At 42.6% G+C, this 24,568-nt stretch overlaps 2 protein-coding genes across 2 annotated transcripts in view; one reads left to right on the top strand and one right to left on the bottom strand.

The window, feature by feature from the left end:
• Positions 1–1,157: 1,157 nt before the first annotated feature.
• The window catches only part of ITGAE (integrin subunit alpha E), a 63,204-nt gene continuing 39,793 nt past the window's right edge, over positions 1,158–24,568 (bottom strand). Inside the window, exons 19-31 of the mRNA XM_044249231.1 lie at positions 23,892–24,020; positions 20,006–20,079; positions 16,449–16,581; positions 14,714–14,812; positions 14,099–14,178; positions 13,269–13,346; positions 12,728–12,791; positions 12,533–12,640; positions 9,190–9,246; positions 8,789–8,884; positions 7,573–7,668; positions 2,963–3,076; positions 1,158–1,463 (exon numbers count right to left, since the gene is read on the bottom strand). Of these exons, the coding sequence (XP_044105166.1) occupies positions 1,368–1,463; positions 2,963–3,076; positions 7,573–7,668; positions 8,789–8,884; positions 9,190–9,246; positions 12,533–12,640; positions 12,728–12,791; positions 13,269–13,346; positions 14,099–14,178; positions 14,714–14,812; positions 16,449–16,581; positions 20,006–20,079; positions 23,892–24,020 (1,224 nt within the window). The 3' untranslated portion in view covers positions 1,158–1,367. The remainder of the gene's footprint in view (positions 1,464–2,962; positions 3,077–7,572; positions 7,669–8,788; positions 8,885–9,189; positions 9,247–12,532; positions 12,641–12,727; positions 12,792–13,268; positions 13,347–14,098; positions 14,179–14,713; positions 14,813–16,448; positions 16,582–20,005; positions 20,080–23,891; positions 24,021–24,568) is intronic.
• Positions 9,406–12,602, top strand: HASPIN (histone H3 associated protein kinase). The gene has a single exon (XM_044249230.1). The coding sequence runs from the start codon at positions 9,445–9,447 to the stop codon at positions 11,758–11,760; it is 2,316 nt and encodes a 771-aa protein (XP_044105165.1). The 5' UTR covers positions 9,406–9,444; the 3' UTR covers positions 11,761–12,602.

Below are 24,568 nucleotides of genomic sequence, written 5' to 3'. Positions count from 1 at the left end.
TGCCTCTCACTGCCAAAACCTAAACTAGAAACCCACCTGCAAGGGAGGAAATGTTTAGTCTTTTAACCCCTGTGATACAGGAGTGTAGAAAAGCAAAGGAGGTGGAAAGTTAGTTATGCTTCTGGCAGAAAACAAACAAAATGAAAAATGAAAAAACAAAATCCAGTCCCTAATTCATACCTTATACACATACACATTTCAGAAAAAAAATAAAATTTAAAAGAAATAATGAAGCATCTGAATTAAAGATAAGGATCACTTTGTACATTATATACTAATAAACCATTTAATTTTTATGCGATAACTTTTATGATACATGAAAAGAAAGATTTCTCCACTGTAGGGTTAAGAGTACAGAGATGAGTCAAGTTTTAACATAGGGCATAAAGATAAAATAAGATATTAAGAAGAGAGTCCGGGGCGCCTGGGTGGCTCAGTGGGTTAAGCCGCTGCCTTCGGCTCAGGTCATGATCTCAGGATCCTGGGATCGAGCCCCGCATCGGGCTCTCTGCTCAGCGGGGAGCCTGCTTCCCTCTCTCTCTCTCTGCCTGCCTCTCCATCTACTTGTGATTTCTCTCTGTCAAATAAATAAATAAAATCTAAAAAAAAAAAAAAAAAAGAACAGAGTCTGCCTGTAACAAGGCCCTAATCTGTGCTCCCAACTCCCAGGCCAGTTCCATCTCCTCCTGTGGAAGAGTGCTCTCTCCTAGTGACAGTATTTACTGAGCAACAAAAGTCTCCTAAGCAATTCGCTAAGCAGGAAGCTGGGTAAGGATTAGCACAGTGCATTATTTAAATAGATATACTCATACATACAACAGAAATGAAACTACAGAACAAAGTCTTGGTTTTCTCTTCACCTCCCTAGTTCCTGTTTTGGTGACTTCTGTTTTTCTACCTTTTACATTTGTTACAGGTGGTGCTTTTGATGGCCTGATTTGAAATAATAGACAACATCTTAGGATCCTGAAAATGCTAGACTAGGAAAAGCTTCTGACCACTGTCCCCCAAGATGTACTTTGTAGAAGACCACGTTGGGAAACATTAATATAAATGCCAAGAAAAAGCATTCTTAGGCAAATAAGGTTGGAAATTGCTAAACCTTCTCTTGAGGAAAAAATATCACAAAGTATATTTCTGTATTAAAGGCACGTCTGTAAAGAAAACAGTTTAATTTTATTTAATATTAGATATTTCCCAAGTTTATTTTCTGCAAAACATACAAGCACTTTTGGTACAATGTATGGTTAAAAAACAATATTCCTCAAACAATTTGTTAGATTCTACTCTAGATCATCCTTTAAAAAAAAAAAAAAATGACACGAAGACTGGTTGATGTTCTTTCCCCAAAGATGAGGAAGCTGGTCCTAATCGTCTTCTGTGAGCAGATTTTCTGATTTCAGCTGAGTCTTCCTTATGTTGTCCAAGTTCAGGTTTTGGTATTTTCTTTTAAAAAAGCCACACTAAAACAAACAAGGGGAAGTCCCATTACAGACCTAAGATACCCACTTGTTTCAGAAAACCATAGAGGAGTATTCCTCGGCTTTTCATGCCTCCTCTGAATCTCTCCCTGATTATGTGATCCTTCAGGATCTGTTTGTTTGTTTGTTTTTTTAAATCAGGAACTATTATATTTTTTAAAATTTTTTTAATTTAAATTCAGTTAACTAACATACAGTACATCATTAGTTTTTGATGTAGTGTTCCGTGATTCATTAGGGGCATATAATACCCAGGGGGCATCACAGCAGGTCCCCTCCTTAATGCCCATCACCCAGTTACCCCACCCCCCCACCTCCTCCCTTCTGTGACCTTCAGTTTGTTTCCTGGAGTCAAGAGTCTCTCATCATTTGTCTCCCTCTCTGATTTCTTCCCATTCACTTTTCCCTGCCTTCCCCTATGGTCCTCTTCACTATTCCTATGTTCCACATATGAGTGCAACCATACAATAACTACGTTTCTCTGACTGACTTATTTTACCTAGCATAACACCCTTCAGTTCCATCCACGTTGATGTAAATGATAGGTATTCATCCTTTCTGATGGCTGAATAATATTCCAATGTATATATGGACCATATCCTCTTTATCCATTCATCTGCTGAAGGACATCTTGGCTCCTTCCACAGTTTAGCTATTGAGGACCTTGCTGCTGCTGTGAACATTGGGATACATGTACCCTTTCTTTTGACTACATCTGTACAAGATCCATCTTAAATGCTGCCTTTCCACAAGCCTTTTCTGGTGCCCATTCTCCAGTCAGAAGTGAAAAATCACCTTCCTCTTAAGTCCCCAAACTCCTTAACCTTTTTAACTTAACTAATTCTGCAAAGTATTATAGTTTCGGCTGTAATGCATCTTATTTATGTAAAAATATGCCGCCTACTATGGATAGTATGGCCTCCTACATCAAGAAACTCACAGTCTAGGAGCACTTGGCTGGCTTAGTGACTCTCGATCTCAGGGCTGTAAGTTTGAGCCTCACGCTGGGTGTAAAGATTGCTTAAAAATTAAAAAATCTTAAAAAAAAACTCACAACCTAGTAGGAACAAAAATAATTACAATACAGTGTGATGCCTGCCACTTGGAAGGGTTTCCAGAAAACAGCTTGTTCACAGGAAAAGCATATAACTCAGCTTAGAGACTGAGGAATCTCTGGGCTGAGATTTAAGGGAAGAGTGTGAACAAGGTGGAAAAGTGGGGAAAGGCATTGGTGTGGAGGGATAGCAGTATAGATAGCAAGCACAGAAACACAAACTTACCGTTCCATGTGTTCAGAGGAAAAAGTGAGACTTAAGGGTGGAGAGGGGCAGAGGCCACAGAGTGAGGGTCTGAAAGCAGCAAAAATGTTTGAACATTAAAACAGGGAAAGGAAAGTAAAGGATTTAAATAGGGTAATGATCATCATATCTGTTTTAGGAAAATCTCTCTGCACTCTGATATTTCACATGAGTAGAACTGACCTGGAATAGGATGATTATAATCAGAGTCAAAGCCAGAAGGCCACAACCACTGCTTATAATAATGATAACGAAGACAGGCAAATAATGCTCCTCTTTCAGGAAGATGACAGTGATCTGGAACAAGACAAGGAGATCATCCAATAAGTCTGCTAAAGGAGATGAGAAAAAAAAAACTCTACATGTTATTTTAAGGAACAAAATAGAACTTGGCAACATTCTGTATATTGACCGAGGCTGACAGTAAAACAAAAAGCTAAACATTTCTTGATTGCATCATCTAAAATTATCTAAAGAGACTTCCAGTTTCTGATCCTGCATGTGGAGTGCATGATGGGCACCACTCCATACTAACAAGTACAAAGCTGAACAGTCTGAAAAATCAACAACTCTTGAGTTTCTAAGAGAGGGAAGACACTTGGCAAACTGCTGCCTCTAACTGGTGAGGGAGAAAGACAAATATAGGAAGTAGAGTCTTCCCAGTGCTGGTGTATGAAAACCTGATCTGTAATCAATGAATTATAAGAAGCTCAGTATTGACAACTCTCAGAGTTAAAAACCCAAGGGAACCCAGTCATAATGGAGCTCCCACAATACTATAAGGTTTTCTTCCAGGAGCTTTACCAGGTTCCTACAGTAAACACTGGAGAAAAATCCCTTTGTGCTTCTGGCAAGGGGAGAGGAAAAGGAATCATTTGGAAATAGGCCAGAGCACTCTGTCTGGCCTACCCTCAGGGGAAACTAGTTAATTAGAGCCTAACCTGCTAAGGTATTACCAGGGCCTAACTGACCAGGGGTAAGGGAAATACCCAACTCAAGCCCATTAGAGGGATCCTGTCCCATCTAAGGGGGTTGAAAAAAAAGAGAAATACTTGTGAAGTTCACAGCCCAGAGGCACAGGCTCACTAAAAGACTGAAACCTAATCATAGAATAGTAAAGCACTTCCCCTCCCCACACCTCACCACATTAGTAAAGACCTATTTAGAGCAGTTCTTGTTACCTGGTACATCATGTCCAGCTATCAAGAAAAAATTATCAGAAAAAAAAAGAAAATAAAAAAATTATAAAACATACAAAAAATACAATTTGAAGACACAAAGCAAGCATCAAAACCAGACAGAGAAAGGATGTTTGAATTATCGGACCTGAAATTTAAAACAACTATGATTAATATGGTAAGGGCTCTAATGGATAAAGTAGACCGCATGTAAGAACAAAGACAAAGAACAGAGAGGTAATTAAGTAGCGATGGAAACCCCAGGAAAGAACAAGACAGAAAGAAAGAAGGAAAGAAAAGAACCAAAAGATATGCTAGAGATTTAAAAACAACAACAACAACAACAAACACTGTAAGAGAAATGATGAATGCCTTTGATGAGCTCATTAGTAGACTGGCATGGCTGACGAAAGACTCTCTGAACTAGATACACGAAAAGAATCCAGGAAAAGCAAAGAGAACAAACACTGGATGGAAAAAACACACCAACAACAGCACAATAAAATTATCTAAGGAACAAAATACTTCCAATTATTTTGTTCTGTCAGGAGATCTGTTAAGGATTCTTTGCCAGTTTTAACAGAAGTCTCAGAGAATTACAATCTCTAGGTTTTAGAGAACACTGAAAGATAGAAAATCAGTTCTACATCCAGCTATGCCACTCTGTGTCCTTGAGCCCCAAGCTCTTCTTCAAAATGATGACCGATTTCAAATAATCTCTATGTCCTTTTCAACTCTGTTCTGACAGCTCTTTTGACCTTGCACAAATCCCACATGAAATATATCACAGAGATACTGGTCTGCTCGTCACCAAACTAAAGTGTATGTTACCTCAAAGACATAATAAATGCAAAAGGGCCCTCATGTACACTCCAGCTGACCCTTCAACAACACGGGTTTGAACTGTATAGGTCTGCTTATATGCATATTTTTTTGGATAAACACAGTACTGTAAATGTATCTTTTATGATTTTCTTAACATTTTCTTTTCTCTAGCTTACTTTATTATAAGAGTAGAGTATTTAATATAATAAGGCTTCTGGTTCACAGTATCCTATTAGTAAAGTTCTGGGGGAGTTAAAAGTTATACATGGGTTTTTGAATAGGAGGGGAGTTGACACCACTAACCCTCATGTTGTTCAAGAGTCAGATGTACTTACAGAGTTCTTCTATCAGAAGCCAACTCCCAGCATTGTTGTCTAAAGGCTGTCTTAATTTTAGAAGTCTAAGCCCTCTTCTCATTAACAGGACTCACCTGAAAAGCTCAGGGGACACTGCTTCCCAAGTGAGACTCAGTTATGGCCTTCCCATGGCCAGAGCTTCCCAGGACTTAAGTGGGACCAGAGGGCCACCAAGACTTCTCTGCCTGCCCAAAACACTGAGCTCCTTTCATACACATGTTTAGGCACCAAGGTCAGGAGGCCTTTGGAGATCATTTCTATATGAGTTGGAAAGGTGGACAAATTTACCTTTAAGATTTTTTTTATTTCTGTGAGTGTTCAAGTATGCACTTATGCAAGCAGGGAAAGGCAGAGGAAGAGGGAGAGAATCTTTAGCGGACTCTGTGCTGAGCACAGAGACTGATGAGGGGCTCCATCCCTTGACCCTGAGATCATGACCTGAGCTGAAACCAAGAGCTGAATGCTCAACTAACTCAACCACTCAGGCACCCCTGAACAAATTCACCTTTAAGGCCTCTTCCAATTAAGTTATAAATGCCGGTTACTTCCTATAGTTGACCCTCCAGGTAAGTATTTAATTCACATGTAGCTGAGGTTAACAGGACTAAGTTCTGGGCCTTGCAAATAGGGAGGGAGCAAAGCAACAGAGAGGGAGGAAGAAAAAGAAGAAAGCTGGCTTTTCTTCTATGGAAGAGTGAAGTGGAGGGCAGTGGGGAAGGACTTGAGAATCTGGGTTTAGGAAAGTAATGAAACAAGTCCCAAGGTCATAGTGATGTAACAGGACAGATTTCAGTAGAAGAAATGCTCCTCTTTCTCATAGTCTCTTCCCCCTTTCCTCTTCTAAACCCACAAGTTCCAAATTTGACATAAAGCTACCCTGGTTAAGATGGAGAGAGAAACAGGACACAGAATACTAGTGCTTGTAGTCAAACACTGATGGCGGTCTACCCAACAACCATTCTCTCCTTTTAATTTCTATTCAGAAATCATGACTGGTCTCAGCTAATCATGACAGAGCTATTCCCCTTTGCCAGTGATTGACATGAGAGCCAGTTCTCACTGAAAAGATATATAGAGATAGCTGCTGGGAGTTTTTAGGAAAATTTCCCTCCCTAAAAAGGGAAGACACACTTAGAAAAATTGCTTTTGCATCTACTGATCTCTTGCTTCCTACTTTGTATCCTGCCATATGAAGAAACAGCACTGGGAAAGGTGGCATCTTTGTGCTGGCTACAAGGGAAGGCGGCACCAACACAGATGGTAGGGCACAAGATCCAAAGGAGCCAGGTCCTTGACCAAACAAATAACAGATGCCTTTATGGTACATTAGTGGAAGTCTTCCCTTACTTGCAGATAAAATGCACTTGGATACATGGCTATTTATACTCATAGGTTCACGCTACCTTATTTGCTTATTGTCAGGAACAACTTAATACTTTGCTTAGGATGCTGAATTTAAAGGAAGGAAAATAATTATTAGGAAACTATGTACAGAAATAAATGCATCACTAAGAGAGGTAAATAAATTATTTATAAATATGTGCATATACGAAACTGTTACTTGTAACACTGTGAAGAAATTGGGGACATGGGGGGGGTGAGGAACCATTATTTTACATTTGATATTTTTCTGTCAGGCTTGGATTTTCTTGCTGTTTTTTTTTTTTTAAACTGGGCAGTGGGATAATGGAGCGATTCTTTCCTCCATATAATTTTCTGTATTAGAAATACTTAAAAATAAAAAGGAAATGTTATTTCTGACATGTCTGGAGAATTGTTCCTTTCTCCTCCTCCAGAAAAGAAATCAGAGGATCTAATATTTAGAAATCCAGTGTCACTCTCTTGACATTCCCTCCAGTAATAATCATGCCTGACCAACGAGCCCACAGATGGATTATCTCTCAAGTTAGTCGCTGCTGCCAGCTGACAATTAACCACATCTAGTTTAAGTGTCAACAAGATTATTTAGCCCACAGTCACAGACATCAGTTTGATTTGTGGTCGCACTTTTGCAAAAGAAATCCCAAGAGTTCTCCTATTTAATTTAAAATTTATAAAAGAATTACACATTCCTGAGTAACTGGTTAATATAAACATGGACACTGTACACTAGGAAGACTGTCAATGTATACAAAAGATAATAATTTCTCACTTAGCACATTTTAAAGATATATTTTTCAAATCAAAGTACACATAGCTGTTGATTAGAGCCTAGTTATTTCGGCTTAGTCCTCTTATTCAATTGCCATTTCAAAGATGGAAACACTGAGGCAGAAGCTGACTAATTCAAAGTTCCAGAGGCAGATGGCGGTAGAGTCAAAATCAGAGGTGGCAAGACTGAAAACAGGAAGAGCTGCCTGTACAGAGACTCTAAGGTTAGGCATAGTTTTCCCCGGAACACTGCTCAGAAAACCAGAAAATAGCCAGGGATTACCTCAGTTCTGTGGTTCTCTGCATTCAGCCCCTCATATAGAGATTTGTTGAAATCGATTTCACCAAGGATCTGCAGTTCATTTACACCTCTTGGTAACTGTGAGATGGAGGGTAGATAAAAACACATTTTAGACATAGACTTACTGTTTTGAACAGTATCTTTTCCTTTAAATGTGTTCCTTCTCCTGTATTCCTTTGTCTAGTTAGCTGTCTTGGCAATCACAAAGTTACCAAAGCAAGAAACCTACAATCATTCCCCAATTTCTTTTCCTATACACTTTACCTCATGTCACAGCCTCACTCACCAGCCCCAATTCAGTTCTTGACGATTCTTTTTTTTTTTTTTTTCTTTCCTCACGTCTGTCCCTTTTCTCCATTCTTCATTGCTACTCCTTCAGTTCAGATATCATCACTCTTACCTGGATCACTGTGAGGAGTTAAACTTCATCCTAATGCCCACTTTAGAATGAGTGACCAGGAAATGCCTCTCTAAGAAGGTAACATCGGAGCTAAATATAAGAAACCATGCACATGAAGATACGGGGGAAGAACAGTGGGAGAAGGGAGAGCAGAGGCAAAGATCCTGTAGCCAGAATAATATTGGAGAAACAGAAAGGACAGAATAGCTGGAGTATACAAAGTGGTAAAGAGCCGAGTACTAGGAGATAAAGTTGAAGAAGCAGAGACTAGATCATGCAGTGCCTTGCAGGCCATTGAAAAAGTATGTGTTTTACTTGGGGTGCATTCAAATGTAACTTTTTTCTTTTCAGAGCCATGGCACAATGTTTACTTTAAAATAGCTATTATGTGAAGAAAAATTTGTAGAAGGCATGGCAACAGCAGAGACAGGAGGAAAAGACAGCTTACTGCAACGGCCTGGGCAAGAGATGGTGGCCTGAACTACAACAGTAGCAGTGGAGATGGAAAGAAGTGAATGGATTTATAACATCATTTGGAGGTGGAATGATGGAGAATAGATGTGGGGATGTAGGAGAGGAAGGAGTCACAACTATCTCCTAAGTTAAGTAACTACAATCACTTACCCTAGTATATTACCCCAAGTAACTGTGTAAAGAACAGATTGGGGCCAAAGGTGAATCAAGACACCTGTTTTGGACATGTTACATTTGAGATGCTATTAACTTTTCTCGGACAGAGAGCCGATGCACAATGAGCAGCAGAACAATCAAATCTGAAGCATTCGCCATCTCCAGTACCTGCTGAGATTGATTCAAGGAGAGCTCTGCAGCCACCGTTACATTTTCTTTATTTGAAGTGATGGTGCAGTTCACTGAATACCATTGGTCCACATACTGAAAAGGAAACTCTGATTACAGTTAAGAACTATCCCCTTTTGCGTGAAAAAGCAGAAAACTTAACAGTACGCAGAGGACGTTCAAGTTCCAGAACAGGGGTGCGAACAGGTTCAGCGCTCACCTTGGCTCAAGCAAAGCCGCAACCGTGGCTGACTTGACCCAGAGAAGAAGGTAAGGAGAGCCTGGAGGCCACCCTGCATTCGCTTTCAGCAGCGAACGCCCGCAGCAGCAGCCCCGCGCCGCTCACGTCACCCGCTTCAAGCCCTCCTCCCTCCCTAAGCTCTCGGGAAGGCCGCGCTCACCCAAACGGGGTCTTTCCCACATTCTTTCTCCAGACTGGAGTTGCACTTAGTGTTGGCCTGAAACGAGAGCCATGACAGTACGGATAAGAAGATGCCAAACTGCCAGTCACCCACCCTCCGCCTCCTCCCGCGGGACCCGTTGTGATGCGCATGCTCATGGCCGGACGCTAGGACCCAGCAGTCAGGCCCGCCCGTGCGTCTGTCTTAAGGAAGTCTCGCGGTGTTTGCATTTGAATCTCCGGGCGGGTGCCGACCATGGCGGCGTCACGCCAGCGACTCGGGAATCGCCTCTTCCGAACGTATGGGGCTGTGGGCGGCGGGAGGCCGCGGCGGCGGCCGGACCGGGCAGTCGCGCAGTGGTTCCCGCCGCAAGACCGGAAGCGTTTTTTCAGCAGCAGCGGTAGTAGCAGCGACGCTAGCAGCGGCGGCCCCTCGGGGTCTATCGCTTCCGACGATCCCGACGACCCTGACTTCCTCGACGTTCCGGTAAGTCAGCGGCGGAGGCGCCCTGGCGGCCAAGCCTCCAAGGACTGGCCGAGTCTGATCGTGACTCCACGACGCCTGAGGCTGCGAGCTCGGCCTCCGCAGAAGTGCAGCACCCCCTGTGGTCCGCTTGGACCGCCGCCCTTTCCTAAGGGCAACCCAGGCCGCCTCAGCCCGTTCCTCAATACGTGCGACCAGCCCGAGGACGGCGGCGAGCTGGGCACCAGTGCCTCCCTGTTCAACAGTCTGGCCTCTCCCGGCCCTGGCCCCTCCGCCTCTCTGGATGCGGCCTCCGAAGTCCCGAGCGGCTACCATCTCCCAGCAGCCTCCCCGGACCCAACATCCCTCCATGGCTTCCAGGAGGCAGCAACGGGAGGAAGCAGGTTCACCAGACTGGCCCACCAAGCCCATGCCAGCCTCAGGTCAGCTCTCTTTAGTCTTATGGACTCTGGAAACCCTGAAGATTCTGAGTTTGGGGCAAATGGGAGGAATATGAGGGAGTCTTGCTGTGAAAGGGAATGGGCTGGGAAGAGGTTGGAGAGGCCAGGTTTATCAAGCATCGGTAAGAAGAGGGCCACAGACCAGGACTCGTGTCAAGAGATTGGGTCTCAAGGGGCTGCCCAGATGGACGAGGAGGCAGATGGTTGCAAGGGCTGTATTGTACCTGGGGAAATCAACAGGTTTGAGAGAACTGGGCCGAGGCGAAAAAGGAAACTTCAGGAAACAGTAGAAACCTCCCTTCTCCATTATCACCAATTTAAGAAGAGCCAAAAGATAGAAAAAGACTCATTCCTCACCCAGGACCTGACTCATTTACAGAACGACTGCTCTTGGACCAAAGCCAGGGCTTCCTTCAGTTTCCACAAGAAGAAGATGGTGACTGCTGTGTCAGAAGTATGCAGCAGCCACACCATTGCCAGTTCTCTCTCTGAGTCCCTCATATCCGAATATTCAAACCCTCCTATTATGAACAGAACAAATAGTGCTCTGTCTCCTTGGCACTGCTCTTCCATGTATTTGCTAACCCCCTTAAAGACATTACATGTCACAGACAAAAAGGCATCTGATGCTGAGAAAGTTTATGGGGAATGCAATCAGGAAGGTCCTATCCCTTTTAGTCATTGCCTTTCCACAGAAAAATTGGAGTGCTGTCAGAAGATTGGGGAAGGAGTGTTTGGAGAAGTGTTTCAAACAGTGGCTAATCACACACCTGTTGCCCTAAAAATCATTGCTATTGAAGGACCAGATTTAGTCAATGGAGCCCATCAAAAAACTTTTGAGGAAATTCTGCCAGAGATAATCATCTCCAAAGAGTTGAGCCTCTTGTCTGATGAGGTATGCAACCGTACGGAAGGCTTTATTGGTTTGAACTCAGTGCACTGTGTTCAAGGATCTTACCCTCCCTCGCTTCTCCGAGCCTGGGACCATTATAACTCAACTAAAGGGTCTGCAAATGACCGGCCTGACTTTTTTGAGGAAGACCAGCTCTTCGTTGTACTGGAATTTGAGTTTGGAGGGACTGACTTAGAGCAAATGAGAACGAAGTTGTCCTCCATGGCTACTGCAAAGAGCATCCTACACCAGATCACGGCATCCCTCGCGGTGGCAGAGGCATCACTGCACTTTGAGCACCGAGACTTACACTGGGGGAACGTGCTCTTAAAGAAAACCAGCCTCAAAGAGCTCCACTACACCCTTAATGGGAAGACAAGCAGTATCCCCACCCGTGGAGTGCAAGTCAATATCATTGACTACACACTGTCACGGTTGGAGCGGGATGGGATTGTGGTGTTCTGTGACATTTCAATGGATGAGGACCTATTTACAGGTGAAGGTGACTACCAGTTTGAGATCTATAGGCTAATGAGGAAGGAGAACAACAACTGCTGGGGTGACTATCACCCTTACAATAATGTGCTCTGGCTCCATTACCTAACAGATAAGATTCTGAAACAGATGACCTTCAAGATTAAATGTAACACCCCTGCCATGAAACAAATGAAGAGAAAGATCCAGCATTTTTATAGGACAATGCTGAACTTCAGCTCTGCCACTGACTTGCTTTGCCAGCACAGTCTATTTAAATAAGCCAGAGGTGCCTTACTGGACCAAACTGAGAGGACACTGGTCTTAAAGCCCCTGATACTATTTTCAATCTCCATCCCCAGAGCAGGGTGGAATTCCCATTCTAAATGTTTCTAGAAATTAACAAATGTTCTTTAAAAATAAACTATACCTGGGAACAAATGATTACAATATATAAACCCTCTTTTTGTCAACAGACTCCATTCTATAAATGCCTTTCCATATATTCATTTTTGAACCTTGACATTTCATAAACCCTGAGCAAAAAAAAAAAATTCAGGGAAGCCAAAGGCCTCAGCTTTCATAGTGATCAGAGCCTGTGGCTGTGGGTATCATAAGGGAAGTCAACTGAGAGCAAAGGGGCTGTAGCAAAGCAGAGACAGGAACAGACTGGAGGGAGGAAAGATAGTAAATTTATAGGGAGAAGGGCAAGAAATACCTGTTTATCAAACTTATTTGTCAATTACAAAGAAGCAGAATTTATCAGTTTTTCAAAGGGAAAATATATATGTCCATGGGTATTAAAAAGGTTTGAATTTTTGGTTATTTTTCATCAAGGGAAGGAAAACTGAAATGTTTGAAGAACCGAATGGTTGCTATTTCTTGTGAACATGACTGGTAATTTACTCCTAATGTGTTCCTAAGTTAACTAAACTTGTTTTTACTCCTTTCCTAGAATTCTAGTTTTACACCTTTAAGAATCCACAGTCACTCTGGAAAGAGAGGTGATTGTGATAAAAAACAAAAGAAAAAAAAAAAAAAAACTTCTAAGTACCTGAATCTTCGTCAGGTTTTTCACTCTTATAAACTGGAGACCTTGTAATTTGATTGGAACACAAATTTGCAGCTGGAATACAGCTCCGAAGAGATTTTCCCCATGTATCTACAAAATAAAATCAGAGAATGGGAAATCAAAACTGGTGTTGTTTTGCCACCTGTAACTTTGCAATAATAAGCACTAAGCACTTACATTGAAGAGGAATTCTTTGTAGACAGAAAGCCCCTGGCTTGTGTTCATGTACATCACTGAAGGTCTGCAAATGAGAGGATATTTGTTAGGCCTCAAGGCCCCTTTATTTCAAATGAGTTGAATGCTACCAGTTGGATACACTAGGACAGAGGGCACCATATCCTTAAGAAGAATCAAAGCTGAATATCAAAATGTAAAGTGGTGGTAGGGCAGTTCAGGTAGAAATATTTGAATTCTGTATATTTGGGCTGGTTCTGTGTCTAATTGTTAATCCTTGGTGGCCTTACTTTTGGCTTTCTTTCCCAATCCCACAGCGCCTCTCTTCCCTCCTTAGTATTATGTCAGTAACCTTTAGTATTATTAAGACCAGTTGGTACTGCTCCTCCCTTGATTACTACCATGGGGTTTCTGGGGCCAAACTTCATCCCTTAGCGATCAGTGGGAGCCTAGATTTTAAGCAGCCTCCTGTCCGAGATGGGGAATGCTTGCATCCACCCTGACCACCTGAAGCTGCAGGTGTTGGCCCCTTGGAAGTACTTACTTCGGAAGAACTGCGATGAAGGCATGCTTGAATTGAAGGCTGTGGCTCTGTTTGACTGAAGAATTTCTGTCATTGAAACTAGGAAATAAGAGTGTCAGTTCACTGCTCACCCACTTTGTACACAGCTGCTTATATACCTTGGCTTCTCGGGGTCAGGGAAAGTCAGATAAGAAAAGATGCTTGAAGATAAGTAATTAAGAGTGCAGAAGACTTGCTAGAAGACCATAGTTGCAGAAACATTGGTTTATCAGCACCACGCTCTAACCAACTGAGCTAACCGGCCAGCTCGAAACATTGGTTTAAAAAGGTTTTCTCAACCTTGACAATAATGACATTTTGGCCCAAATAATTTTTCATGAGACACCATCTTGTATACTCTGTGATGTTTAGCAGCATCCCTGGCCTCTATCCACTAGATACCAGAAGCATTCCCGCACCCCACAAGTTGTGGCAACCAAAAATGTTTTCAGGCATTGCCCCAATGGACAGAATTATCCCTGTTTGAGAACCCTTTCCCACCGCTATACCCATACTGCAGATGGCAGGGCTTCTCCAAGTGAAATGACAGGAATAGAACCTCTGTCCAAGGCTCATTTACTAGATTATACCATAGTTTTGTTTTGTGTGTCAATAAAAAAGGACATTTTAAACAACTCTATTTTGATAATAAGAAGGGAAAACCAAGTCACTGCAGCAGCACAGATTCCTTCTGTGGCTTCACTGAGGCTCTTCTTGGGCAGTGACAGAGCCACAGCTCTTACACATGCACATGGGAGGGAGACTTTTTCCAGGGCCACAGCCTGGGCCTGCAGGATATAGGGCCCACTTACTTGGTGACTGTCACAGTGATATCGGCTGTCCTGTTTGGAAAGACATTCTCCTCTAGCTGCCAAACTACTGAAAAGTCTGCCTATTTAAAAAAAGGAAAAAGAAAAGGTCACTGATTCCTCCCTACCACTCACAATTCAAACTGCTTCCTACTAACTAAACTGACCTGGGAAACAATTATTATGCCTCACATTTTTTAGCACAGCATGCCTCCACATCCATTATTCCACATAAGCATCACAATGTCAATATGGAGTAAGCAGGGCAGACAGCATTATTCCTCTTTCACAGCTGAGGAAGCCATTTCAGAGCACAGCACAAAGATCATCAGTGGCAGATGAGGGACTCACTGACCACTAGTAACTTTGCGCCTGCTGCTCTTCCCATACTACTCCCAACTTCACTCTGCTGTATGGGGCTGAGTCAACAGTTTGTGGCTGTATCCCCCAGCCCACCACTCCTTACTTTGAAAGCAAACTTGGTAGCTCTAAGCTCTGCTGTGGACAGATTGCAATAAAGGGAAATATGGAGACCACAGCTAAGATTCAAATGACACTGGGATATAGGAGACACCACCTCCAAGACAGTGAGAAGAGTCAGCCAACCCAAACACTCACAGATGACCTCTTGAGTACAGGGTGACCAATCTTGCAGTTCATGGCCAGCTCAGAAGCATTTGGCTTAGGGTCATCACACTGAATGTCCGGAGAAGGAGGCTGTTAACACAGAGAAGACACTGTTCTTAAAGAGCAAGAAAAGAAGCAGTTTCCTGATACCAGTTCAACAAACATTCACTGATTTTCTACATGCCAGACATCTGCCAGGAGCCTTGGGACACTAATCAGACTTGGTTTCTGTCTTCCTCCCAAGCTGGGCAGAAGGGATCAATAGGTTGTTGAGGAATTTAAATACAAGGCCCAAGTGGTTCTGTGGAAGGTACAAGGAAAGACAGTATTGCAAGAGGTAAAATCCAACTAGGAGGAATCTCTAAAATCTTCAGGGGTAGGAGACATTTGAGCTGTGCAAACCTATCATACTGGGATGGGCTGGAAGGCTAGCATGAGCCCCCACACTGCCACACAGCCTTTCTCAACCAGGGCTCTTCACCTGGACCACTGAATACGGAAGGAGATTTCAGTGACACTTTTCTTAATTCTCCCAAGGATAGTGCAGCACTGATTCCACTTGAGAAGCTTATGAGATAATTTCATTATTTTCATATAATAGATGCTATCCTAGCCCAAATAGCCTAAGACCCTAGGGACAAATCTGTAACCTGACAAAGCCAGGTTTACTGACTCCTTACCATGAGAAAACTGCACTGTGGTGTCTCACCAAACAAAATCCAAAACAGTTATTAAGGGATGGTGGGGAAGAGTGGAGTTCAGGTAATATAGAGGTAAAGCAGAGTTTTGGTGGGCTCTAATTAAAGCAGGGTTGTGGGGACGCCTGGGTGGCTCAGTGGGTTAAGCCACTGCCTTCAGCTCAGGTCATGATCTCAGGGTCCTGGGATCGAGTCCCACATCGGGCTCTCTGCTCTGCAGAAAGCCTGCTTCCTCCTCCTCTCTCTCTCTCTGCCTGCCTCTCTGCCTACTTGTGATCTTTCTCTGTCAAATAAATAAATTCTTAAAAAAAAAAAAGCAGGGTTGTGTATCAAAGGACATCAGTTCTGGACCCAGGGACCCATTCCTTTGGAAACTCTTAGGGAGTTGTAAAGTTGTGTCCAGAAATGCTGTATCTGAAACTCTGTACGCCAGATGGAAAATAAGATTGCTTCTTTTTAAAGTGACTTATATTCTCTAGTCAAGTGAAATGGTTTCATAATTACAGATAGAACTTTAAACAGCAAAGTTTTCTGATTGCCTATGATTTTTGAGAAGATTTCTCAGTGTTACGGTACTTCACAGTGTTACGGTACTTCACAGTGTTACAGTACTTCGCAGCTGCAGGATGTCCTTGGGAGAAACATTGTTTCCTGTTTTCTTGCAGCCAGCTTCCAGGCTGTGACCCCAGGCTCATGAGTGAAAGGGCAGATTCTTACTTTCCCAGTGCAGGCTCATGTGTTAGCGATTTTTTTTCCCCTCTCAAAACCCTGGTTAAGAAAGGCCGCAGGCAAGAAAGTGACTGCAGAACAGCCGCACTGAAGGTTCTGGAGACAGAGAGCAGCGTGATTGGACTCACAGCACAGCTGTGGTTTGGAGTGTAGTGGTTTGGAGGGGATTCATCTCATTAATAATTATTTATTGGATGGATCAGGATGAGACTGGAGGCAGGGAGACAAGTTGGGAGGTTTTCCATAAAAAAGCAGGCATACAGGGAGGGAAAGCCATGTGTGGCATATATCACTGTTACCTTTTGTATCCTCTTAAACTGGAGGTTTCTGGGGTAATTCAAATTTATGGTCGTCATGTAGGAATCTTCCCCAGAGTTAGTTAGGTTAATGTTCATAGTCAGCTCCTTTGTGAGACCAACCACCAATTCCTGCCTACACCGGATAGACAAATAGAAACAAGTTACCAGTTTATTTAATCTTTAAGAATGAAAAGCAGTACAATAGTACATTCTTAACTGACTCCTTAGATTGCCTAGATTTTCTTCCGCTCAACATAAACAAATGCCTGGACCGCCACACACACCTCAGTTGGTGTGTGAGATGATGGTAAGGCTACCATGTTGATTTCTATGTGGCAGGGACTGTGCTAAATGCTTCACATCCTGAATTAATCCTCACAATAACCCTATAAGATAGTATGGTTACTCTCCATTTCATAGAAAAGGACAGAAGCCAAGAGAGTCTAACTAATTTGCCTTAGGTCTAGCATTCTCAACAGACGGTTGGGAAAATTATATTTAAATCCTCTTTCTACTACCAAATCACTGCAACCCTAGGCAAGATACTTCATTCTCCCAAGTTCATACATTTCACATATACTTACGGAGTACTTTCTCTGTGCCAGATATTCTGCTCAATACCAGAGATTGAGCTGCTTGAAGTGTCTGAGACGGATACTGTCCCTGTCTCTTTCTTGGCCTCAGTTTCCCATTCGCAAACTCATTCAGGCCCTTCCAGTTTAAGGACTGGTTTAAAACAGTCTTTTCAGACTGGAGAAGAGAAGATTGGGTGATTTGTGAGAGCTTCTTTCAGTCTGCTGAGGTGCTGTGGGGCCCCAGAGTATAAAACCACTATCCACTATTAACAATACAAAGAAAATCTCCTAACCATCCAAAATGTTCAAAAATAGGATAGGAAGCTCTGGGAAGCAACGTGACATGTGTTTTGTTGTTATATTGCTTTTGTTTTAGCACAGCTGAGAAGAGAATAGATTGATCAGTGGGAGAGGGGGGGCAGAGATAGCTAGAGCCTGCTGTATGTGGAAATCCAATTGAGAGATGGCAAATGCCTGTGTAACATAGTAGTAGTGGTGATAGACACAAGGGATTGAAGCCAGATACAGTAAAGCCACACTTGCAACCAGAGCAACAGAGAGAGTGATCCAGGAATAAGTCTTGAATGGATGACCAAGTGGTGCTCTTCATGGGGGAGACCAGAGTACCACCACCAGGGTGGCAGTTGACCAGATGAGTTCACTTAGGGATATAATGAGAAGTGCCAATGGTGTAAGGTAGAGATGTTGAAAAATCAGTTGGATATACTGTTCTAAAGCCCAGGAGAGGGCTCTGGGAGCCACTGGAATATTTCACAGGGGTTCTTAACCGGAGGACCATGGATAGTTTTGGAAAGCCCCCAATGCAAACGCTTATGTATGCACATGTGATCTTCTAGGGAGTAGGGTCTGTAGTTTTCCTTAGGTTCTTTAGGAGACCAATATCCAGAAAAAGGTGGAAAACACTGAAATGTTTGGATGCTAAGGATTAGACTCAATAATGCTTTTGAAAAAAGGAAGAGACGGATTACTATTTACACTAGGGGGTGATGTGGGGCCAGTTGCATGTGCTACATATCACAAGGAGCTGGGTGGGAGGGAATTTCTCAGCTGTAATTAATTCCTGTTGGAAACAGCTGCATCTGTTTATTAGGCTGGATTCCAAAGCACTCAAAAGTCTTCAATTGGATCCTCAGTAATTGAGATAGGCTAAGCCATCCACAAGTCCTACAAATGTCTACAAAAAGGCTTACTAGGACTTAGGCATCAGTGTTCTTAAGCACAGATGCCTACCCTGGCCAACAGGCCATCAGTACCATGTTCCATATACAGCACTAGTAGCCAGGGAGGGTATTTTAAGACCATCACATGTCCAAAGCCAAACTCCTCATCTCTTCCTCTCCACCCTGCCTTCCAAGATCATTCTTCTAAAGGCTTCCTACGCCAATTCAGTTCTTGGTATTGCCATTATTCTGGAGTTCAGTGTAATCCAACAGAACTTTTGCAAGAATGGAAATAGTCTGTATCTGTACTACTGAAGATCACCCAGCCACATGTGGATGTAGGGCCTTGAAATGTGCGTAGTTCAACTGAGGAACTAAAATTTTAATTATACTTAATTTTAATTAAATAGCCAAATGTGACTAATAGTTACTGTACTGGACTGCAAAGTTCTAGATGCTCAGGATGAAATGAAGGAAGCTGCCTTAGACCCTTCTCTTTCTCTCACTCCCCACATCTAATCCATCAACAAATCCTGTGGGCTCTAACTTCAAAATATAACCACCTTCAACTGCTTAAAACTGTGGACAAGTCACCATCACTTTGCACCTGAATTCTAATAGATCCTTACTGTCTCCCTGCTCACATCTTTGCTCCTATAGTCTACAACACAGCAGCAAGAATGAGCCTGTTAAAATGCGAGATTCTGTCATTACTCTGGCTTACTAGTCCACAGTAAGAGTCTTTATGCAGGGCCTCAGAAACCGTGAATAACGATTCTCCCTGCCCTGGCTTTACCCTTCCCTTCTTCATCCTACTTTAACCACACCGGTGTCCTGGCCATTCCTCCACCCACAAGCCATGCTCCCATCTCAGGGCATTTGCAGTTGCTCTTCCTGCAGACACCCACCTAGTTCATCCCTCAACCTCCTCCTGTGTGTACCAAAACATCAGCTCAGTGAGCCCTTTTCTGACCATTCTAAAACTGCAACCCGGGCACCTGGGTGGCTCAGTGGGTTAAGTCTCTGCCTTTGGCTCAGGTCATGATTGAGTCCATCATGACCTCAGGTCATGATGAGTCCTGGGATCGAGTCCCGCATCGGGCTCTCTGCTCAGCAGGGAGCCTGCTTCCTCCTCTCTCTCTCTCTCTCTGCCTGCCTCTCTGCCTACTTGTGATCTCTGTCAAATAAATAAAATCTTTAAAAAAACATTAAAAAAATAAAACTGCAACCCACCGCTACCCAGCACTTTCTCCCACCTTCCCTGCCTTTTCTTCATAGTGTACTATGTATATCTCATCAATATAACATTTACCTATTATCTTTTCCACCTAAAACACCAGGAGGGCAAGAATTTTTGTCTATGTTGTTTGCTGATGTATCTTCAGCATGTTTGTGGAGTTCTTGGCACAGAGGAGATGCTCCGTCAATATTTGATGAATTAGTTAAGTAAATTGGTTAAGAGGTGAGTCAAGGAAGAGGCTACCTCTAACTGGGATAGTCCTAGGAGCAAGGGACACTGGGTTATGAAAGTAGCATTATCCAGGATGTCAAGAGACCTGGGTTCGAGTCCACCAAATGAGCACTGTGACCACACACAGTCCTTCCAAGCACTGAGTCTGTTCCCTACTGAAGGATACAAATCTCTTGCTTCCCTCATGGTATGGTTGAGGACCCAGTGAGATAATACATGCAAAGCCCTTTGTGGGCCATGAGGTTGGGTCAATTTTGATGAGGGCTTTGCCCAGGTGAACCTTCAGAAGGAAGTTAATTGCAGAAACTATGATGACTGGGTCCAACTCACTGAGAGATAGTGGTGGCCATCTGTAACTCAGCAACACAAAACAATTTATTCTTGCAGTTCTTCTCATAGGGCAGCTGTAACCAAGCAGAGAGAAACAGGGGTCAGTCCAGGAATACCACCATCTCCAGTAGTTTTGCTTCATGATCTTCTCCTTAAGACATACTTATCCTTCCTTGGACTCTGAGAAGTACAGGTACAAGGAAGTGAAGGCTGAAGACTGGGGTTGTGCCCATAGGGCCAAGAGAGCTGGGACTTACATTCCTTGACCTGTCAGGGGTAGGGAGTGTGCTTCGTCTTACAACACAGGTACACCATGACTCGCGCCTCTGGTCAAAGTAAAAGATTTGGTAACCTTCATGGAAAGGTGCGGGTGTCTGTCATATTTATATCATGTGAATTAAGCAGCAGTGTTCACAACTCACTAATTTGAACACTTGGGGGGAGATAACCTAAGTGAAAAGAAGCTTCCTTAGTCCCTTTACAAGTAAAGACAGGAACAGGAGGGGCAGGAATAGGATATACCTAATCACATATTATCAGGTCTAGTCCTGTGAGGTTCTTGTCCCCCATGGCCAGTCTTCCCCTTATAATCTTGCTTCCACTAAAACAAACTAATATGGAAGGTTACATAGGCTCCAAAAGGCCCAGTCAAGGTTGAACAGCCCTAGTTAAGTTGAAAGATCCTTTTTCTTTCAACTAGTTGAAATGTTCCTTTTTAAAATTATTATGTTCAATTAGCCAACATATAGTACATCATTAGTTTTTGATGTAGTGTTCAACGATTCATTAGTTGCATATAACACCCAGTGCTCATCACCACGTGCCCTCCTTAATACGCATCACCTGGTTACCCCGTACACCCATCCTCCTCCTTTCTGTAACCCTCAGTTTGTTTCCCGGAGTCCAGAGTCTCTCGGTGGTTTGTCTGCCTCTCTGATTTCTTCCTATTCAGAGTTCCCTCCCTTCCTTTATGGTCCCCCTGCACTATTTCTTATATTCCACATATGAGTGAAACTATATAATTGTCTTTCTCTGCTTGACTTATTTCAGAAAGATCAAATTTTCTAAAGGAGCTGTATCTACTTTTTTATTATGAAGGAAACATAGGCAGATCTCTGTATTTATGTCCCCAGCAGGCAGTGACCACCTCAGCAGCTTTCTGCAAAGACTGTTACCATGGCCTGGAGCTGGAATGGGAACTCAGAGCTAGAAAGGAAGCCTACTTCCTGGAGAAGGGAGATACAGTTTGCAGAAGTCAGATCCTGGAGCTCTATCTGGCTAGGTCAACAGTTTGAGGCAAATTTTTTAGTTTTGCTTTTAATACAGTGAAGTAGCTTGTTTTTCACTCCATTGTAGTGGAAGAGAGCAGGATTAAACCAAGCTTCCAGCTAGAACTCATTCTTTGGAAACATCTATGTGCCTAACCCAACACCAAATAATTTCTCCACACCCATTTTATTGATGGAATAAATTTTTTTAAAAATCTCTTTGCTGGACATCAAAGTAATAATTTATTTAGGTAAGAATTATGAATGGATGTTACATAAGATATAAATACACTTAAAGCATTTCAAAGCATCTCCCTATAACATTTTTATTAATTATATGACATGCCTCCTAATGCATAGGCACTTGGAAGGACACAACTCCACTTCTGTGCTATTCCTGCCAAAAATGCATAACCTGAATCTAATCACGAGGAAACATATTCAATAAAAGAAGTGGCCTATTTGATCCTTCAAAAATAGTAAGGTCATCAAAAACAAAGACAGACTGAGATATCATTGCAGATTAAAGGAGTCTAAAAATAAGTCCTGAGGGACGCCTGGGTGGCGCAGTTGGTTGGACGACTGCCTTCGGCTCAGGGCGTGATCCTGGAGTCCCGGGATCGAGTCCCACATCGGGCTCCCAGCTCCATGGGGAGTCTGCTTCGCTCTCTGACCTTCTCCTCGCTCATGCTCTCTCTCACTGTCTCTCTCTCTCAAATAAATAAATAAAATCTTTAAAAAAAAAAAAAAAGTCCTGAAAAAAATGTAATGAATGATCCTGGGCCAGAAAAAAAAATTGTTCTCTTTTGCTATACAGGATATTAATAGGACAACTGGTGACATCTGAGTAAAGTTTGTACATTAGATAACATAGCATTTTGTCACCATTAATTTCCTGATTTTGATCCTTGTACTGTGGTTTTATAAGAGAATGTTCTTGTTTTTTAGGAAATATATACTGAAGTATTGGGGGTAAAAGGTATCATATTTGTGATTTAGTATCAAATGGCTACAAAATATAAATGTGTGATATGCATATATACATACATATATGGGTGTGTATAAGTTGGAGGGAAAGAATGATAAAGCAAATATGATAAAATGTCAAAATGGTAACTTTCAGGGAATCTGAATAAAAGATACATGGGAATTCTTTGGAATATTCTTTAATTTTTTTAGTGAGCCAAATATTTCAAAATAAAAAGTTTCTAAAATACCAAAATATATATAAGTAGTAATTATCTACTTATTGATAAAATTCTGTGACATTAGTTCTCCTAATCTTTTCTGAATCATCGAACTTGCCATCAATACCAAATTTTAAAAAGCTCTTTACAAAATAAGTACACTATTATAAATTTAAAATAACAGGGATGCCTGGGTGGCTCAGTGGGTTAAGCCTCTGCCTTCAGCTCAGGTCATGATCTTGGGGTCCTGGGATCAAGTCCCACATTGGGCTCTTTGCTCAGCAGGAAGTCTGCTTCCCCCCTCTGTCTGCCTGCCTCTCTGCCTACTTGTGATCTCATGCGCTCTCTCTCTGTCAAATAAATAAATAAAATCTTTTTAAATAAATAAATAAATACATTTAAAATAACATTTCTTGCCTAAAATAATCAAGCTGACAATCTTCACTCATAGGGAATCTGATTCTCTCTCTTCCTGGGCAGATAAGCAATAAAAAACAGTTACCCTGATTATGCTACTCTCTTATTTCTTTACTATTTGTGACTGATTCATTGGATATTGGCCAAAATCTGAGCCAAAGAATTATATGATTTAATTTATGTAGAGCATTGTTGTAAAACTACTAGACAGTCATGAGTGTCCTATGATTACCTGGAAATAAACTTATACTACCCGAAGCTTTTCTGTGCCAGTATGAGCTGCTTTTGGCTTCTCTTCCTTTTTGGAATTGCAACTAATTCCAGCTGACTGTAATTATTACTTAAATGGTCACGTTGTCACTTTGATCTTGCTGAGTTTTCTATATGCCATAAGATTCTCTAAATGAAGACTGGCAGAATACCATGGGGGCCAGGGCCTAGGAGGGAACCAAATCACCTTAGATAGCAAAGAATTGGGAAATCTGACTGTTTATTTTGCCCTCAGAATTCCCTTAGTTATGAGAGAAGTTTCTTGTGAAATTACCTGCCCGTTAGGGTATAGGTGTGGTAGGCCAGACACTCAGCTGAAGGCTATGGTCAGGACCTGGGTCAGCAGGTGCACTAAAGGGCATCCTGTCTACAGCACAGAGCAGGTTAACTCTAGTTCAGGCCCCATGCAGAACCCCCATCACACCAGGAACTCCACCACACTTCATCAGAGACCCTTGCCAAGCTGGAGGACATATTTCTATGCATCATTAAAAATGGAGCAAGCACGTTTTCTGTGAACATGAAGGAACTAACCTTGCATGTGGTTTGGAGACTTTGTGTTACCCACCAGTAAGGCCCTAGGCAAATTAACACCATCTTAGGAACTCCATCCCCCCCCCCATTTAAACGGGAAGGGGCCCAAATACTATCTGAGAGCCCTCCTAATTTTAACAGTCTTTGAAGTTAGAGGAACAGGTGTTTGTTGGGTGTGGTTCCCAGGAGAGTCTCACATAGCTGAGTCACCTGGAAGATGGTGAAGGGTTTAGTGTAGAAGTCCAAAACGGGCTGGGGATGGTCCCTCTGGCCTTCTGAGGTCTGGAGTTGGTAGCTGATGCTGACACTGATGTTGGAGAAGCAGTCCTCCTCACAGAGCTACAGAGTCACCAAGTAATGCAGGGTCAAAGTGGCATGTGGGAGACAAGAGGACAAGGAGAATACTTTTAATTTTAATGTGTCATAATAAGAAATAAACAAAGCAAGTGGTGAGTCAGAAGTTGTAAGCCTTTTCCAAATAAGCCAAGCTGAAGGGAAACTTCTTTCAACCAAGCTGCCTAGAGCTGTGGGAAAAAAATCTCACTTGATCTGCTATGCCCTCAGGCCTAATAACTCCTTTTTTTTTTAAAGATTTTATTTATTTATTTGATAGAGAGAGATCACAAGTAGGCAGAGAGGCAGGCAGAGAGAGAGAGGAGGAAGCAGGCTCCCCGCTGAGCAGAGAGCCCGATGCGGGACTCTATCCCAGGACCCTGAGATCATGACCTGAGCCGAAGGCAGCGGCTTAACCCACTGAGCCACCCAGGCGCCCAGATGGCCTAATAACTCCTGTTGGTTCCCATCCCAAACACAAAGGGATTCTGCCCAACAGGAGTTAAAAACCAATTTGATTTTTTTTTTTTTTTTGGAGGGCAAATGGATGCCAC

The sequence above is a fragment of the Neovison vison genome, chromosome 5 (genome assembly GCF_020171115.1).
Source record: "Neovison vison isolate M4711 chromosome 5, ASM_NN_V1, whole genome shotgun sequence".
NCBI classification, from domain to species: domain Eukaryota; kingdom Metazoa; phylum Chordata; class Mammalia; order Carnivora; family Mustelidae; genus Neogale; species Neogale vison.
Note: the sequence above shows the minus strand (reverse complement) of the source record. Positions and strands in the feature narration are given on the sequence as shown.